Genomic DNA, 20,863 nt, shown 5'->3' with positions numbered 1-20,863 from the left:
TCAAAATTAGTCGATCACATTTAGGCTGGGGTCACATGCCATAGATTCTCTCATCTGACAGAATCGGGTCGAATATGCTAATGACACTCTGCTCAATCTCTGATCAGGGATTGCTCAGTGTCAGCTTAGTGTGTTCTGATTCTCTCGGAAGAGGGAACCATAGCACACTGTGAGGAGAAGATGGGGAACAAAATTTCTCCATCTCTGTGTCCGCGGCTGTCATCCAAGTGCAGTCCATTGTTTTCAGAGTGAAATTGCAGCACTGCCCCAAAAAATAACATCGAACCGAGTGCTATTCAATGAAATGTCAGATAGCACTCGTCCGATGTATACACTAGTGTGAGCGAGCTCTTAAACTAATTTTAAATAGTAATCAGTATACAGCTTCCATCATTAACAGTGATTCTGATTAACCCCATATAAAACTGCTTAGCTGTTGCAGTAGTCTGTAAACAGCTTAGAATACAGCTTTTCACAAGAAGTCCCTTTGTTCAGACAAGATAGGAGTCCAAAAAAATTTCCATGGCATTACGTATACCATGGAATACTGTGAAGTGAATTTAATTTGAAACAACAGAGACATTCATTAACTGGAGCTGGATGTCACCCAAAAATTGATAACAATAGAAGTTGAAAATTAGTCCTGGAGTCTGCAAAGAGGCCTAGAGCAACATTAAAGGAGCTCCTCAATTTTCTGGTAAGTAATGAGTATTGCAATCTCCTGTATTCTATGTGTGGCCTATGGCACTTAGGGTGGCAAAATGACAACATTTTCTTACAAAGAAATAGATCCCAGCCTGGCTATGTTTTTTTTTTTTCAAACTTGGGAAAATAATATGGAAACCAAACTAAGAATGCTCTGACATTTTAAACGCATTGTTTTTTTTAATTATTATTGTGCACTGCATCCTTATGTTTTATGGTACCAATAAACTATGGATTTTGACTGCACATTATACATCTGAAGCTGGATCGTTTTGCAACATATTCGCTATGGTTGGTCAAAACCTATGTCATGTCCACCAAAAGTATTTGAGAAAACATGTTATGGTCTGATGAGATGGAGGGTGAACTTTTTGCCATCATTTCAAAAGGTACAAAGTGAACACTGCAATTCAACAAACTTACACCATACCCACAGTGAAGCATGATGGAGGCAGGATTGTGCTTTGTGGCTGTTTTTTGGCAACTACAACTGGCGCTTTACTTGAGAAAGAGAGAATTATGATCAGTTCCACATATCAGTTAATTTTGCTATCAATCTTTCATGTATCTGCTACAAAACTGGAGTTGAAGAGAAATTTCATCTTTCTACACAGGAGATGTCCTTGCAATCTGACAAGATTTTGTGCGTTACTGCAAGGAATAGTGGGCAAAAATTGGAAATTTGAGATATGCCATGCTGATAAGACTTCTACTCAATAAGACGTAATGCTGTCATAAATTCAAAGGATACATCAAGAAAGTATTAGTTTAAGGGTGTGCATATTTATGCAACCACATTATTTTACTTCTTCATTTTTCCACACAAAAAGTTTACTTTTCAAATTGAATTTTACAGATTACTTGTGAAATTAAAGTAGGAAAGGTTTTGAAATTAGTTTTCTTGGTATAATTTTTTTTGCATGGCAAAAGCTTGTCATTTTAAGAGGTGTGTACATTTTTAATATTCTCTGTATGATGTGTATCTACCTTCAAAGGGGTGTATTTATGGATTGTGACACTATGATTTTTTCTTCATTCTTTCAGTAGATTTTTCTTATGTTTGGCCATAACTAGAACCTGTGTTAGATTCTTTCTAATTTTGTGTTATCTTTGCAGGTTCGATGTTGTTGTTTTGCTTTGTCAATAACTGACAAGACAAAATGTGTAGATTATTATATTTTCACATATACCTCTATGTTATATCCACATTAAACTGTAAAACATTTGATATCGATTAGGAATCCAATGTGATGATTGTATGGTTCATTTTCTCCTGTAACCATTTTGAAATTGTAAAATTTGGGGCTGAAGCAACATTTTTATAGGAAAAATGTAATTTTTTATTTTCACGGCTCGATGTTGTAAAATTCTGTGAATCACCTGTGTTTTCATGGTGCTCTCCAAATCTCTAATTGAATTCCTTGAGGGGTATAAAATATTTAGAATTGAGAGTCCTTAGTGGTTGATACCTTTTGAGGGGTGTCGTTTCTGAAATGTAGTCGTGTGTGGGGCTTTCCACTCTTTAGGCACATTAGGAGCTCTGGAAACGTGAAATGTTGTCTGCTTTCTTTTTGCCCTCCAAAAGTCAAATGGTGCTCCTTCCCTTCCGAGCACCGCCATGAGCTTAAACCGGCATACTGAGGTTTGCACAACATATTGCATGGTTCATTTTCTTACTTCTTTCTTTCTTCTGTTATCCCTGTGAAAACTAAAAATTTGGGCTAAAGGAATATTTTTGTGAGAAAAATGTAATTTTATATTTTCATGACTCAATGTTATAAACATCTGTGAAGCACCTATGGGTTCACAATGCTCACTACACCTCTAGATAAGTTCCTTAAAGGATGCAGTTTCCAAAATAGCGTCACTTGTGATGGATTTCCACTGTTTAGACACATCAGGAGCTCTGTAAACTTAGCATCGCGTCTGCTATCTAATTTATATGCTGTCAAACCAGATAGCTATACTACACAAAATATTTAATAAATAACATTTACCACATGTGTACGTTACATCAGAATAATTTTTGAAGTATAATTTTTTTTGCTAAGAAAGAAGTTATAATGGTTAAAAGTTTAGCAGCAATTTTTCATTATTCCAACAAAATTTACAAAACCAATTTTTTTAGGGACCACATCTAATTTGAAGTGACCTTGAAGTGAAGTTGAGGGGCCTGTTTGACAGAAAATACCACAAAGTGACACAATTTTTAAAAACTGACCCCCTTAAAATTCTCAAAACTACATTTAAGAAGTTTATTAACCCATTAGGTGCTTCACAGGAATTAAAGCAATGAGAAAGAAAAAAAAGAAAATTATTTTTATTCCACAAATATGTTGCTTTAGCCCCAAATTTTTCAATTTTTCATAATAGGAGAAAATAGATCCCAAGATGTGTTGTGTATTTTCTACTGAGTACTCTGAAACCCCATATGTGGTTGAAAACTGTTTTGGTGCATGGAATGGCTTGTAAGGGAAGGAGCGCCATTTGACTTTTGGAGGGCAAAATTGACTGGAATAGATAGGGGATGCCATGTCACATCTGTCCAAAACTAGAGAAAATGTGTGAGTTGCGCTGTCATTTTTCATTTGGAGTTTGATATGTTTGTGACTCCATGCTAATATTTTTCAATAACTGATTAGATAATGTATGTAGATTAATACATTCTCATTATCACATCTATCTCTATTGTTATACCTTCTGTTAATTGTGGAATATTTTATATAAAATAGGTAATGGAATCCAATGTGATGATATTAATGAATGCGAGCCGAATAATACTTGCTCGCCTGATGCAATCTGCAATAACACGATAGGAAGTTTCACCTGTACCTGTAAGGATGGATTCTCAGGTGAGTTCTGATTGGTGATTGATTACTGATCTTGTCTTTTTTTAACTGTATTAACATTTATAGTTTTGCAGTTCAACATAACAGGGATCATGACAAATATGTATTCCATTTTTATTGTTGACAATCTATGTGAAATACACAACACCAAGTCCATACAAATTGGACTATGTATAAAATTGAAAAGAAAACAAAAATGCAATAATTTGGAAATCTCTTATAGCCATATTTTATTCACAAAAGCACACAGAATACGTGGCAAAAGCTGAAAGTCTTTTAACAGTTTTTTGAGTTGAAAGATATTTTTTCAAATTTGGAACAGAGATAACAAAAGGATGGAAAAGTAAGTGGAAGTAATGAAAAACAGTTATCAGGGCCAATTTTCAACTAAGTCACATGATTATATAAAGGAGCATGATAGAGAGGCAGAGTCTCTCAGAAGCAAAGTTGGTCAAAGGTTCACCAATCTGTGAACAACTGTGTCAAAAAATTGTGCAACAAAATCATAAAAATTGCAAATGTTAAATTACAAAGAATTTGAATACCCCACTATCTACAATACATAATGTCCTCAAAAGATTTAGAGATTCTAAAGGAATCTATGTGCACAAAAGAAAAGGACGGCTGTAAATATTGAATGGCTGGCACTGCATTATAAAAAGGCAAGATTCTGTCACGCAACTCATTGCATAAGATCAAGAATACTTTCAGAAATCATGCAAACCACAAATGCAAGTTAAAGAGAATCTATCAGTAGGGTGACTTTCCATCTATATGTGCATGTGGATCATAGGAAGTTAAATAAAATGATACCTCGATATCTGCAATTCTATGTCTTATTCCCTTGAAATTTTTCTCATATGCAAATTAGCTATTAAGATCTGTGGGCCAAACACAGATTTCCCTGAGAATCTGCCTCCAGAGCTTATTTTAAACCCTACATAAAGACAGATTAGGAGGGTCCATCCTACTGACAGATTCCTCTTAAAGCTTTGTCATACAATTATAAAGTCATGTATCAACATAATCCAAGTATACTGTTGGCGTCTCTGTGTGAAAACTTAAAATGCACTGAAATAAAATAGAAAATTGTTCTCTGGTCAGATGAACCAAAATTCTTTATGGAAACCACGGTCACCATGTACTGTGGATTCAAGACTGTGGATTGTTATTAGTGCACAATTCAAAAGCCTGCATCTCTGTTGGTATGGGAAGGCCTTGCATAATTCAGGTAGTGCTAAGCCACATATTGCATCCATTTCAAAAGCATGGCTATGCAAAAGAGGAATTTGGGTGCTGATTGCTGAACTAGCAGCCAGCAGTTCAGGCCATTCACCAATAGAAAACATATGGCGCATTATGAAACACAAAATCTGGCAAAGATGATCCCTGACTGTTGAGCAGCTAGAATCCTACATCAGACAAGAATGGGACAGTGTTTCTCTCCCAAAACTCCAGCAATTGGTCTCCTCACTTTACAAACATTTGCAGACTGTTGTAAGTAGAAGAGGGAATGCTAAACAACAATATTGACATGGCCCTGTCCCAATTTTTCTGAGATATGTTTTTGAAATCAAATTTTAAATGATTTATCGAAATGCTTTCAAATGAAATGTAAAAAATGTCTAACTTGTAACTTCTGATGTGTATTTTATGTGTTCGATTTTTTTAAGAATAGGGGTTGTAATTTATGGATATTCTAATAAATCTTCATTTTGAGCATTATTTACCATTATACCTCATACTCTACATTATATTCTTTTCCTAGGTGATGGATATGACTGTGAGCCACTGACATCATGTAAGGATGATAATGATTGTTCTCCTAATGCAACATGTAGTAACAGAACAGGAAACCACTTATGTACATGTAAAGTTGGATACCAAGGTAATCACTTATCACTGTAGATGTCTATATGTATATAACCATTCACTGGACTCCATCTATATTTTATAACTCTTTGAGAACAATGGTGGAAATCATAGGAAATTCAAATGTGTACAAAATGTGATTTTTTTTTAATATAAATCTATTGCCATCATCTATGGTCTTCTCGCTAACATTTGGTCACAATTAAATTAGCTGTTTGTGCAGCATGTCTTATCAAAACTTCGAGTTTTGGGAGGGACCCTCATTCATTAGCACATGACTAAAGCTGCATAGCTAATAAAATAAAATATACAAAACTTATTTTGGAATCAAATGGCCAAAACTTTATTTAAAGGGACTCTGTCACCTGAATTTGGAGGGAACAATTTTCAGCCATAGAGGCGGGGTTTTCAGGTGTTTGATTCACCCTTTCCTTACCCGCTGGCTGCATGCTGGCTGCAATATTGGATTGAAGTTCATTCTCTGTCCTCCATAGTACATGCTGCACAAGGCAGTCTTAATGCTGGAGAGGAACCTCCTCAAGATATGAGAAGCATTGATGTTCTCTCTGGGTTCCCATGATCTTTCCTCAGGACCAAATTATTTCCAATCAATTAAAAATAAAGTCCTCCCCCTAACTGTCTTTTTGGCTAGAATATCCTCAACCTCAAATATACCATCAGAAGTGCTGGGTAGAGGGGAATGAGACTGAGAAGAATGGAAGTGATTAAAGACTGCAGGTTTGAGGAGCGACACATGAAAAGCATTGGGGATTCGCAATGAAGCAGGCAACTTAAACTTGTAGGCCACATCATTAATACGACTAGAAATCTCAAAAGGACCAATGTAGCGTGGACCTAGCTTCTGAGAGGGAATCTTAAATTTGATGTTGCGAGAAGAGAGCCAGACTTTATCACTCGGTTGATATGGAGGAGCATCCAGACATCTCTTGTCGGCGTACCTTTTCATCCTGCTACTAGCCCTCTCAAGAGCCTCTTTAGTCTCTTGCCAAACTTTAGAAAATTCCAAGGACAGAGAGTCCACCGCCAGTGTGCCTGAGGTGGGGGAAATGGGAAGAGAAATGCTGGGATTTTGCCCAAAGACCACAAAAACAGGAGATTTAGATGAAGATTCACTAGGTTGATTGTTGTAGGCAAACTCTGCCTATGGAAAAAGAGAAACCCAATCATTCTGGTGAGCATTGGAGAAATGCCGAAGGTAAGCTGTGAGAACTTGATTAACATGTTCAACCTGACCATTGGACTGAGGATGATAGGCGGAGGAGAAATCCAGAGTCACTTTCATTAAAGCACCCTCCAGAAACGGGGGGTGAATTGAACTCCTCGGTCAGACACGATGTGCCGTGGGAAGCCGTGAAGTCGGAAGACATGGTGTATGAAGATCTTTGCCAACTCTGGGGCAGAAGGCAGTCCTGGCAAGGAAAGGAAGTGGGCTATCTTGCAAAATCTATCCACTATTACCAAGATAATGGAGAAATTCGAGGAGCGAGGCAAATCAGTGACTAAGTCCATAGCAATATGGCTCCAAGGAGCTGAAAGCACAGGAAGCGGATGCAGGAGTCCAGAAGGTAGCTGCCAGGGAACTTTGTTTCTGGTGCAAGAAGAGCAGGAAGCGATGAAATCAAGGACATCTTGGCAAAGTGATGGCCACCAATAATGGCAAGAAATAAGAGAGAGTCTTCTTGTTTCCAGAGTGTCTGGCAAACTTGGAGAAATGACCCCAATGCAAGACTCTCACCTTGTCACAATCTGACACAAAGGTTTTTCCAGGAGGAGGAGTGATTACGTCCAAAGGAGCCACGGAGATCATCCTAGCTGGATAAATAATATACGTCAGACTCTCCGATTCATCCAGAGGTTGGAGAGACCTTGAAAGGGCATCGGCTTTGATGTTCCTATCACCTGGACGAAAGTGGAGCTCGAAGTCAAAACATCCAAAGAACAAAGACCATCTGACTTTCCGAGGGATTAGCCTTTGGATGGACTGAACGTAAGCCAAATTTTTGTGATCTGTAAAAATGATGAAGGGATGAACAGCCCCCTCGAGAAGATAATGTCACTCCTCTAAAGCCAGCTTAATGGCTGACAGTTCCTTGTCTCCTATGGAATAATTGCGTTTCGAAGGGGAGAAAGACTTAGAGAAGAAGCCACAGGTGACTACACGACCAGAGATAGACCTATGTAAAAGAACTGCTCCAGCTCCAACGGAAGATGCATCAACCTCGAGAATAAATGGTTTATTGGTGCATTGGGCCTGTAGCAAATTCTTGTTTCAGGGTTTGGAAGGCGACCTCAGCCTCCGAGGGCCAGTGATTGGGGTCAACACCTTTGCGGGTAAGAGCAGAGATTGGTCTAGTTAAAGAGGAGAAATTAGCAATAAATTGCCTATAATAATTGGCAAAGCCAAGAAAACACTGAATGGCCTTCACTCCAATGGGATGTGGCCAGTTGAGAACGGCAGACACCTTCGCTGGATCCATCTTCAGGCCAGACTTTGAGACAATAAAACCAAGGAAGGGTATGGAAGACTGCTCAAAGACACACTTCTCAATCTTAGCGAAAAGATGATTCTCCCTTAGTCGTTGTAAAACCAGACAAACGTCACGTTGATGAGTAGACAGATGAGGAGAGAAGATGAGGATGTCATCTAGGTAGACTACGACACTGGAATAGAGGCGATCTCGAAAGACATCCTTTACAAATTATTGGAATACTGCAGAAGAATTACAGAGGCCAAAAGGCATGACTAAATATTCATAGTGATCATCACGGGTGTTGAATGCGGTCTTCCACTCATCCCCTGCGCAGATATGAACCAGGTCATAGGCTCCTCGAAGATCAAGCTTGGTAAATATTCATGCTCCCCTCAGGCGATCAAATAGCTGTGGGATAAGTGGCAATGGGCATTTGTTTTTCACTGTAATGTTGTTTAAGCCTCTATAATCTATGCATGTGCGAAGAGAGCCATCCTTTTTCTTAACGAAAAAGAAGCCTGCTCCAGCAGAAGAAGATTTCTGAATGAAGCCTCTGGCGAGATTCTCTTGAACATATTACGACATGGCTTGAGTCTCTGCGGGAGAGAGAGAATAGATTCTTCCTCTAGGAGGAGCGGGACCAGGAACAAGATCAATAGGGCAGTCGTAGGGTCGATGCGGGGGAAGATTCTCCGCCTTCTTCTTGTCGAAGACATCTGAGAAGGAACTGTAAACCGATGGCAACCCGGAAGGAATAGAGGGGGAACAAGGAACACCAGCAGGATGCACCAGCAGCAGACATGAGCCCGACAGGAATCCCCCCAACAAAGAATATTACCATTATGGGTAATTATGGGAGGGCCATTATCTCGTGCATCAGCAGCTCAATGCTGTAACATACCTGGTCCCCTTGGGCCACACCAGAGGAAGGTGGAAGGCCTTCCACATGAAAATGATGAAGGCCCATTATGTGCGGGAGGCCTGCCAGAAAAGGAAGAGGCTGAGACTCTCCTTCATATGCTCGCCCAAGCTAAGGCGGGTGGGATCCTCGAGGAGGTGGTGGTTTCCAATCAGCTCTTGTCAGACCAAAGGTCCCAGCTGTGGATGGCCCTACACCCCTTCCGGGATTTGTTCAACAACATGCCCAGAAGGATGAAGTTGGCTGTCCATCACATGGACACAGGGAATTACCCCCCAATCTGGTGTTCAGCATATCAGATCTCCCTGGAGTTAAAGCGGAACATGCACCAGGAGATTGATGAGATGCTAAAGCTGGGGGTCATCCAACCTTCCAGCAGCACTTAGGCCTTGCTTGAAGTCCTCATCCCAAAGAAAGACCGGACAACCCGATTCTGCATGGACTACAGGGGGCTCAACACTATCATGGTCACAGATGCGTATCCAATGCCGTGCATCAATGAACTGCTCGACCAGTTGACTGTGTCCAACTACCTGACCATCATGGATCTTAACTGGTGATATTGGCAGATTCCCCTGACACCCAAGGCACATGAACACTCTGCCTTTATCACCCCATTTGGACTGTACGAGTCCACAGTGATACCATTCGAGATGAAAAATGACCCTGCCACTTTTCAGCGGATGGTCAACAAGCTGCTCAAGGGAATTGAAGGGTACCTTGCCACCTATCTTGATGACACTGTCATCTTCAGTCCCACCTGAGGATCACCTAGAGTATCTTCTGCAGGTGCTCAGGCAGATCCACCAAGCAAGCTTGACCATTAAGCCAGAGAAGTGCCAGCTTGGCATGAGTTACGTCCACTACCTGGCACACTAGAACCAAGAAACAGGAGATGTCTTTCTTGGGCACTGCCGGGTATTATGGGAGGTTCATCCCTAACTATAGTGGCTTGGCAAAGCCCCTGATGGACCTCCCACAGGAAGAAGCTGCCATCTGTAGTCGATTGGACCAATGGCTGTGAGATGGCTTCTGAGTGCTGAAAACCAACCTTTCCTGCTTCCTGGTACTACAGGCAGCTGACTTTACTTTGTAGTACAGACCAGTGACAGTGACTTTGGCCTCAGTGCTGTGCTCAGCCAGTTCGAAACTATGGGCCATGAACACCCTGTTTTGTACCCAAGCCGGAAGCTACTGCCTGGGGAGGTGGCTGCATCATGGTGGAGAAGGAGTGTCTGGCAATTGTGTGAGCTCTGCAGCATCTGCAGCCATTCTTGAATGGACGCCAATTCTCAGTGGAAATGGACCACAACCCCCTCAGCTGTTTGCACACTATATCCTGAATTAATGGGAAATTGTTGCACTGGAGCCTTGTGCTCCAGCAGTACCACTTGACCATTCACCACAAGAAGGGCCGTGACCTTGGTAATGCCGATGGGTTTTCCCACCAAGGGGAGGTTGCAGACAGGCGCCCAGGGGAACACCTGAAAGTGCTTCCCCCTAGCACCCTCTAAAAGGGGAGGTGTGAAGAATATTGGAGATATAATTCCATGTCAGTCATCTGCATACTATTGGGCCTGGAATTATAAATAACCTTTCAGCATGGGTTGTGATAACATAACTCCTGGCAACCTCAAAATAATTCCCACCCCCTCTAGAGCTGGTATGCAACTTTTTACATGGAGACCCCCTGTGTTCAGCCATCTAGGAATTCATAAAAGAGTTATATATATATATATATATATATATATATATATATATATATATATATATAGTCACAAGATCCCGAGACCAGGGCAAAAGTCTGTATGGGTCTCGAGTCATTCTAACATGCATGGAAAGGGAGATACATAGAACAGCCAGTAGCAGCTAGATAGCAAAATTTTGTTTAGTCTCTATGAGTAGCTTGGGCCCAGTGGGATCCAATAGCACCAGAACCTGTCCTAGAACTGCCCAAGAAGGAATTATGATCTTGCATAGGTCTTTCATAGGTTTTGGGAGGTTTATCTCCAAATCTCCACTGGTGGAAATTTTGTTGCAGCCAAGAGGGCAGGAGGGGGAGTGACCCACAGGGTTAAATGCTTGTTTACAACATTTCCCCAGGCTTTTTTTCTGGGAGGTTCTGAGGACATCTTGTGAAGACATGTCACTTACCGAGTGGAATCCAAGCCTCCTATGTGGCAGCCCTTTTATCTAACTGGTAAATGACTATATGTTCTATTTATACCCTTTGTCCTACCACTATTGTATTTGCATATCTGACCATTATATATGTATAACTATTGTGTATATATAGTGTGTTGCCTAGTGTGTCCTTAAGGCGATTAAATATATAATTTAACCTTGGGCTGCTCTTTTATCTCGATCCACGAGTCCACACATCCATTTCTTGGCCTAATCACAAGCTACTGGTGCTGGTTTCTGGCCTGATATAACCCTGTTAACAGACCAGGCGTCTGTTGAACGATGAACGTGTGGCAGTCCTACCGGGTGGATAATGTTCTGTTTCACTGGGGCTAGTGAAAGGGGCCTCTCAGCCTGTCAGGGTTGTGGTGAGTGTGTTGCCATGTCAGTGACTGTATGGACCACCTTTTCTCACTCCCCATACCTACCTGGGTCCGTGTGGACAAGGGGGGTCTGAGTAAAACTGTGCCAAGCTAACCTTATGTGCTCCTAGGAGGAGATGTCATGTTGGTACAAATGGAGAGACATTACCACGTGATCCCACTTACGTAATATTGACACCAGATGGGGTGGTGTCATGATTCCCAATGGCTAGGGATAGCAAGGGACAAGCAAAGTAATACAAAATATCGGACGAGCTCTAGGGTGATGGAACCTGGGCTGACCGCTGCCCTACGCCTGACAAACGCAACTAGAGATAGCCAGGGAGCGTGCCTACGTTGGTTCTAGACGCCACGCACCAGCCTAAGAGCTAACTAGTACTACAGAGAAAATAAAGACCTCACTTGCCTCCAGAGGAGTGAACCCCAAAAGGTATAGTTGCCCCCCACATGTATTGACGGTGAAATGAGAGGAAGGCACACACATAGAGATGATATATAGGTTCAGCAAATTGAGGCCCGCTGTAAACTAGAAAGCAGAACGATACAAAAGGGGTCTGAGCGGTCAGCAAAAAACCCTAATCAAAAAACCATCCTGAGATTACAAGAACCCATGTGCCAACTCATGGCACATGGGGAGAACCTCAGTCCACTAGAGCTACCAGCTAGCATAGAGACATAATAAGCAAGCTGGACAAAAAACCAAACAACTGAAAATCAGCACTTAGCTTATCCTGAAAGATCTGGGAGCAGGTAGGCAGGAACAAAACAGAGCACATCTGAATACATTGATAGCCGGCAAGGGAATGACAGAAAGGCCAGGTAAAATAGGAAACACCCAGCCTCTGATGGACAGGTGGAAACCAAAGGCCGCAACCCACCAACGTCACCCAGTACCAGCAGTAACCACCAGAGGGAGCCCACAAACAGAATCCACAACAGTACCCCCCCCTTGAGGAGGGGTCACCGAACCCTCACGAGAACCCCCAGGGCGATCAGGATGAGCTCTATGGAAGGCTCGGACCAAATCAGTCGCATGAACATCGGAGGCGACCACCCAGGAATTATCCTCCTGACCATAACCCTTCCACTTAACCAAATACTGGAGTTTGCGTCTGGAAACACGAGAATCCAAGATCTTCTCAACAACATACTCCAATTCTCCCTCCACCAGCACCGGAGCAGGAGGCTCAACCGAAGGAACAATGGGCACCTCATACCTCCGCAACAACGACCGATGGAACACATTATGAATGGCAAACGATGCTGGGAGATCCAAACGAAAAGATACAGGGTTAAGAATCTCCGAGATCCTATAAGGACCGATGAACCGAGGCTTGAACTTAGGAGAAGAGACCTTCATAGGGACAAAACGAGAAGACAACCACACCAAATCCCCAACAAGAAGAATGGCGGACCCACGCGGCGACGGCGATTAGCAAACTGCTGAGTCTTCTCCTGAGATAACTTCAAATTGTCCACCACCTGATTCCAAATCTGATGTAGCCTGTCCACCACCACGTCCACTCCAGGACAATCCGAAGACTCCACCTGACCAGAGGAAAAACGAGGATGAAACCCCGAATTACAAAAAAAAGGAGAGACCAACGTGGCAGAACTAGCCCGATTATTAAGAGCAAATTCGGCCAGTGGCAAAAAAGCAACCCAGTCATCTTGATCAGCAGAAACAAAACACCTCAAATAAGTTTCCAAGGTCTGATTAGTTCGCTCCGTCTGGCCATTCGTCTGAGGATGGAATGCAGACGAGAAAGACAAATCAATGCCCATCTTGGCACAAAACGTCCGCCAAAATCTAGACACAAACTGGGATCCCCTGTCAGAAACGATATTCTCCGGAATCCCATGCAAACGAACCACGTTCTGAAAAAATAAAGGGACCAACTCAGAGGAGGAAGGCAACTTAGGCAAGGGCACCAAATGAACCATCTTAGAAAAGCGGTCACACACAACCCAGATAACGGACATTTTCTGTGAAACCGGGAGATCAGAAATAAAATCCATGGAAATGTGCGTCCAAGGCCTCTTCGGGATGGGCAAGGATAACAACAACCCACTGGCCCGAGAACAGCAAGGCTTAGCTCGAGCACACACTTCACAAGACTGCACAAAGGTACGCACATCCCTAGACAAGGAAGGCCACCAAAAGGACCTGGCCACCAAGTCTCTAGTACCAAATATTCCAGGATGACCAGCCAAGACAGAAGAATGGACCTCGGAGATGACTCTACTGGTCCAATCATCCGGAACAAACAGTCTTTCTGGTGGACAACGATCCGGCTTATCCACCTGAAACTCCTGCAATGCACGTCGCAAGTCTGGGGATACGGCGGCCAATATCACCCCATCCCTAAGGATACCAGTAGGCTCAGAGTCTCCAGGAGAGTCAGGCACAAAACTCCTGGAAAGAGCATCTGCCTTCACATTCTTAGAACCTGGCAGGTATGAAACCACGAAATTGAAACGAGAAAAAAACAACGACCAACGAGCCTGTCTAGGATTCAAACGCCTGGCAGACTCAAGGTAAATGAGATTCTTGTGATCAGTCAAGACCACCACACGATGTTTAGCACCCTCAAGCCAATGACGCCACTCCTCAAATGCCCACTTCATGGCCAAAAGCTCCCGATTACCCACATCATAATTGCGCTCGGCGGGCGAGAATTTTCTAGAGAAGAATGCACATGGCTTCATCACCGAGCCATTAGAACTTCTCTGTGACAAAACCGCCCCCGCTCCAATCTCGGAAGCATCAACCTCAACCTGAAAAGGAAGTGAAACATCTGGTTGACACAACACAGGAGCAGAAGAAAACCGGCGCTTAAGTTCCTGAAAGGCCTCCACGGCCGCAGGAGACCAATTAGCAACATCAGCACCCTTTTTAGTCAAATCAGTCAAAGGTTTAACAATACTGGAAAAATTAGCAATGAACCGACGATAAAAATTAGCAAACCCCAAGAACTTCTGAAGGCTCTTAACAGATGTAGGTTGTGTCCAGTCACAAATCGCCTGAACCTTGACGGGATCCATCTCAATAGTAGAAGGAGAAAAAATGTACCCCAAAAAAGAAATCTTCTGGACTCCGAAGAGACACTTTGAGCCCTTCACAAACAGAGAATTGGCCCGCAGAACCTGAAACACCTTCCTGACCTGTAGAACATGAGACTCCCAGTCATCAGAAAACACCAAAATATCATCCAAATACACAATCATAAACTTATCCAGATATTCACGGAAAATATTGTGCATAAAGGACTGAAAGACTGACGGAGCATTGGAGAGTCCAAAAGGCATTACCAAATACTCAAAATGGCCCTCAGGCGTATTAAATGCGGTTTTCCACTCATCACCCTGTTTTATCCGCACCAGATTATACGCACCGCGAAGATCTATCTTAGTGAACCACCTAGCCCCCTTAATGCGAGCAAACAAATCAGTCAATAATGGCAATGGATACTGATATTTGACTGTAATCTTATTCAGAAGGCGATAATCTATACAAGGCCTCAGGGAACCGTCCTTTTTTGCCACGAAAAAAAAACCTGCTCCCAGAGGGGACGAAGATGGATGAATATGTCCCTTTTCCAAGGACTCCTTAATATAATTCCGCCTAGCAGTATGCTCTGGCAGTGACAGATTAAATAAACGACCCTTAGGGAACTTACTGCCAGGAATCAATTCTATAGCACAGTCACAATCTCTATGAGGAGGGAGCGAATTGAGCTTAGGCTCCTCAAAAACATCCCTATAGTCAGACAAAAACGCAGGGACCTCAGAAGGAGTAGATGAAGCGATTGAAATCGGAGGTGCATCATCATGAACCCCCTGACATCCCCAGCTTAGCACAGACATTGTTTTCCAGTCCAGGACAGGATTATGAGTTTGTAACCATGGCAGACCCAGCACTAGTACATCATGTAAATTATACAGTACAAGGAAGCGAATCACCTCCTGATGAACGGGAGTCATGCGCATGGTCACTTGTGTCCAATACTGCGGTTTATTCATAGCCAATGGTGTAGAGTCAATTCCCTTCAGAGGAATAGGAACTTCCAGAGGCTCCAGACTAAAACCGCAGCGTTTAGCAAATGACCAATCCATAAGACTCAGGGCAGCGCCCGAATCCACATAGGCATCGACGGAAATGGAAGACAGTGAAAAAATCAGAGTCACAGACAAAATGAACTTAGGCTGCAGAGTACCAATGGCAAAAGATTTATCAAGCTTTTTTGTGCGTTTAGAGCATGCTGATATAACATGAGCTGAATCACCACAATAAAAACATAATCCATTTTTCCGCCTATAATTTTGCCGTTCACTTCTGGACTGAATTCTATCACATTGCATAGTCTCAGGTGCCTGTTCAGAAGACACCGCCAACTGGTGCACGGGTTTGCGCTCCCGTAAACGCCGATCAATCTGAATGGCCATAGCCATAGACTCATTCAGACCTGTAGGCGTAGGGAACCCCACCATAATATCCTTAATGGCCTCAGAAAGACCATTTCTGAAGTTTGCAGCCAGGGCGCACTCATTCCACTGAGTAAGCACCGACCATTTCCGAAATTTTTGACAATATATTTCCGCTTCATCATGCCCCTGAGAGAGGGCCAACAAAGCCTTTTCAGCCTGAATCTCCAGGTTAGGTTCCTCATAGAGCAATCCCAATGCCAGAAAAAACGCATCCACACTAAGCAATGCAGGATCCCCTGGTGCCAATGCAAATGCCCAATTCTGAGGGTCGCCCCGCAGGAAAGATATTACAATCCTGACCTGTTGAGCAGGGTCTCCAGAGGAGCGAGATTTTAAAGAAAGAAACAATTTACAATTGTTCCTGAAATTCAGGAAGGTAGATCTATCTCCAGAAAAGAACTCTGGAATAGGAATTCTAGGTTCAGACATGGGAGTGTGAACAACAAAATCCTGTATGTTTTGAACTTTTGCCGCGAGATTACTCAGGCTGGAAGCCAAACTCTGGACATCCATGTTAAACAGCTAAGATCAGAGCCATTCAAGGGTTAAGAGGAGGTAAGAAGCAGCTAGACAGCAATTAAGGGCTAGGCAGCAAAACTCTGAAGGGAAAAAAAAAAAAAAAATTCCCTTAAACACTTCTTTTTCTCCTGCTTCAGCCCAAACAATTAACACTTTGTGGGCCGGCTATACTGTCATGATTCCCAATGGCTAGGGATAGCAAGGGACAAGCAAAGTAATACAAAATATCGGACGAGCTCTAGGGTGATGGAACCTGGGCTGACCGCTGCCCTACGCCTGACAAACGCAACTAGAGATAGCCAGGGAGCGTGCCTACGTTGGTTCTAGACGCCACGCACCAGCCTAAGAGCTAACTAGTACTACAGAGAAAATAAAGACCTCACTTGCCTCCAGAGGAGTGAACCCCAAAAGGTATAGTTGCCCCCCACATGTATTGACGGTGAAATGAGAGGAAGGCACACACATAGAGATGATATATAGGTTCAGCAAATTGAGGCCCGCTGTAAACTAGAAAGCAGAACGATACAAAAGGGGTCTGAGCGGTCAGCAAAAAACCCTAATCAAAAAACCATCCTGAGATTACAAGAACCCATGTGCCAACTCATGGCACATGGGGAGAACCTCAGTCCACTAGAGCTACCAGCTAGCATAGAGACATAATAAGCAAGCTGGACAAAAAACCAAACAACTGAAAATCAGCACTTAGCTTATCCTGAAAGATCTGGGAGCAGGTAGGCAGGAACAAAACAGAGCACATCTGAATACATTGATAGCCGGCAAGGGAATGACAGAAAGGCCAGGTAAAATAGGAAACACCCAGCCTCTGATGGACAGGTGGAAACCAAAGGCCGCAACCCACCAACGTCACCCAGTACCAGCAGTAACCACCAGAGGGAGCCCACAAACAGAATCCACAACAGGGTGGCAAGGTGTGGCTCCTTCAGTCGCTTGTTCACATGGAGCATCATTTGGGGCCCATTATATATGGAGCATTATATAGGGCCCATTCTGTTTGGAGCAATATATGGTGGCCATCATATACTGGAGCATTATGTGGGGCCTATCATATACTATAAGGAGCAGTATATTGGGCCTATTCTGTATGGAGCATTATATGGGACCCATTCTGTATTGTGCAATATATGGGGCCCATCATATACTGTATGGAGCAATATATGGGGCTCATTATATTTATGAAGCATTAAATGTGGATTATTATACTGTATGAAGAAATATATGGGGGTCATTATATTTCAACAAGCTTTATTAGACTAGCGAACCAGGACTTACATTAAAAAGTCTGTGGTCGAGGTTCTGTAGTGGACCTCAAAGTTTACCGTTCAGGTTTGATAATCCCTGAGCACCAATACTATATTCAATATTTTAAGGATGTATATATAAGTGAAAATGTCCACTGGTCTGCAAAGGCCAATTTGAGCTCTGTGGTATGATGCTTAGTAAAAAAATGGCACTATCTGTGCGGAAGAGGTCAGACCCACTGACCTTCTACTGTAGGTGCACCTTATTATTACACTGGTTAATCAGGCCGTCACATTCAGTATATTAATAATGAATGAGGTTTTTATATACAGTACATTATGTGCTTTTTACCTATTTAGTATCATCCATTGATGCTTTATGATCAGTTCTTTTCACAAAATCATATCAAATATAAGGGTTGGGGGTCACTTGGGGAATAGTGATCACATAACAATAAGTTTTTGTGTATCCTTTAATGTGTAGTAAAGGGGTGACAAGGACACTAAACTTCAGGAGGGCAAATTTCCAACGGATGAGAGATGATCTTGGTGCAATTAACTGGGACGATATCCTGAGACATAAAAATACGCAAAGAAAATGGGAGACGTTTATTAGCATCCTGGATAGGACCTGTGCACAGTATATACCGTATGGGAATAAACATACTAGAAATAGGAGGAAACCAATATGGCTAAATAGAGCTGTAAGGGGCGCAATAAGTGACAAAAAGAAAGCATTTAGAGAATTAAAGGAAGTAGGTAGTGATGAGGCATTAAATAAATACAGAAAATTAAATAAATTCTGTAAAAAGCAAATCAAGGCAGCAAAGATTGAGACAGAGAGACTCATTGCCAGAGAGAGTAAAAATAATCCCAAAATATTCTTTAACTACATAAATAGTAAGAAACTAAAAAATGAAAGTGTTGGCCCCCTTAAAAATAGTCTAGGGGAAATGGTGGATGATGATGAGGATGAGGAAAAAGCCAATATGCTAAATGACTTTTTTTCATCAGTATTTACACAAGAAAATTCCATGGCAGACAATATGATCAGTGATAACAAAAATTCCCCATTAAGTGTCACCTGCTTAACCCAGCAGGAAGTACGGTGGCGTCTAAAAATCACTAAAATTGACAAATCTCTGGGCCCGGATGTGATACACCCCCGAGTACTGCAGGAATTAAGTACAGTCATTGATAGACCATTATTTTTAATCTTTAAAGAGTCCATAATAACAGGGTCTGTACCACAGGACTGGCGTATAGCAAATGTCTTGCCAATATTCAAAATGGGGACAAAAACTGAACTCGGAAATTATAGGCCAGTAAGCTTAACCTCTACTGTGGGTAAAATCCTGGAGGGCATTCTAAGGGATGCTATAAAGGAGTATCTGAAGAGGAATAACCTCATGATCCAATATCAGCATGGGTTTACTAAGGACCATTCATGTCAGACTAATTTGATCAGCTTCTATGAAGAGGTAAGTTCCGGACTGGACCAAGGGAACCCAGTAGATGTAGTGTATATGGACTTTTCAAAAGCTTTTGATACGGTGCCACACAAAAGGATGATACATAAAATGAGAATAATGGGGATATGGGGAAAATATGTGTAAGTGGGTTGAGAGCTGGCTCAGGGATAGGAAACAAAGGGTGGTTATTAATGGAGCACACTCGGACTGAGTCACGGTTAGCAGTGGGGTACCACAGGGGTCAGTATTAAGCCCTCTTCTTTTTAACGTATTTATTCATGACCTTGTAGGGGGCATTCAGAGATTTCTATATTTGCAGATGACACTAAACTCTGCAGGCTAATCAATACAGAGGAGGACAATTTTATATTACAGGATGATTTATGTAAACTAGAAGCTTGGCTGATAAATGGCAAATGAGCTTTAATGGGGATAAATGTAAGGTCATGCACTTGGGTAGAAGTAATAAGATGTATAACTATGTGCTTAATTCTAAAACTCTGGGCATAACCGTCAATGAAAAAGACCTGGGTGTATGGGTGGATGACAAACTCATATTCAGTGGCCAGTGTCAGGCAGCTGCTACAAAGGCAAATAAAATAATGGGATGTATTAACCCCTTAACGACTGCCGATACGCCTTTTAACGGCGGCCGCTAAGGGTACTTAAACCACAGCGCCGTTAATTAACGGCGCTGTGGAAAAAGTGAATAGCGCCCCCCAGAGTCGGATTTTCTCTGGGGTCTCGGTTGCCGAGGGTAGCCGAGACCCCAGAGAACATGATTCGGGGGGTTTTTACCGACCCCCGAGTTGCGATCGCCGGTAATTAACCGTTTACCGGCGGTCGCAACAAAAAAAAAAAAAACGCGATTTGCCGTTTAATTTCTCTGTCCTCCGATGTGATCGCACATCGGAGGACAGAGAAATGTGGTCCCCGATGGCCCCCAATAGCCCCCCGATACTTACCTACCTCCCCCGGTGCTCCTCGTGGCTCCCGATGGGCGCCGCCATCTTTTTTCCGGGAAAAAATGGCGGGCGCACGCGCAGTACGCCCGCCAACCGGCACCCGGAAGATCTTTGGGGTCTCGGCTGCCGGGGGTAGCCGAGACCCCAAAGAACATGATCGGGGTCGGTTTGCACCGACCCCTGCTTTGCGATCGCCGGTAATTAACAGTTTACCGGCGACCGCAAAAAAAAAAAGCGATCAGTTATTTCTCTGTCCTCTGATGTGATCGCACATCAGAGGACAGAGAAATAGGGGGATTCGGGGACCCTAACATACTCACCCGGTGTCCCTGGGTCCTCTTCTGTCTTCTCCTGCCAGCCGGCTTTTTCATCATGGCGGGCGCATGCGCAGTGCGCCCGCCATCTGCTGCCATCTGCCGGCCGGCAGGAGAAGACGAGTTGGGGCTAAAATTAGGGTTAGGGTTAGGGTTAGGGTTAGAGTTAGGGTTAGAGTTAGGGTTAGGGTTAGGGTTAGGGTTAGGGTTAGAGTTAGGGTTAGGGTTAGAGTTAGGGTTAGGGTTAGAGTTAGGGTTAGGGTTAGGGTTAGAGTTAGGGTTAGGGTTAGGGTTAGAGTTAGGGTTAGAGTTAGGGTTAGGGTTAGAGTTAGGGTTAGGGTTAGAGTTAGGGTTAGGGTTAGAGTTAGGGTTAGGGTTAGAGTTAGGGTTAGGGTTAGGATTAGAGTTAGGGTTAGAGTTAGGGTTAGGGTTAGGGTTAGAG

The 20,863-nt window shown here is 42.9% G+C and overlaps 1 protein-coding gene across 1 annotated transcript in view; it reads left to right on the top strand.

Moving 5' to 3' along the window:
- The window catches only part of LOC143803974 (mucin-4-like), a 284,408-nt gene that overhangs the window by 122,024 nt on the left and 141,521 nt on the right, over window positions 1–20,863 (top strand). Inside the window, exons 18-19 of the mRNA XM_077281725.1 lie at window positions 3,438–3,557; window positions 5,323–5,442. Coding sequence (XP_077137840.1) covers window positions 3,438–3,557; window positions 5,323–5,442 — 240 coding nt within the window. The remainder of the gene's footprint in view (window positions 1–3,437; window positions 3,558–5,322; window positions 5,443–20,863) is intronic.

This window comes from Ranitomeya variabilis, chromosome 2 (assembly GCF_051348905.1).
Source record: "Ranitomeya variabilis isolate aRanVar5 chromosome 2, aRanVar5.hap1, whole genome shotgun sequence".
Taxonomy (NCBI): domain Eukaryota; kingdom Metazoa; phylum Chordata; class Amphibia; order Anura; family Dendrobatidae; genus Ranitomeya; species Ranitomeya variabilis.
Note: the sequence above shows the minus strand (reverse complement) of the source record. Positions and strands in the feature narration are given on the sequence as shown.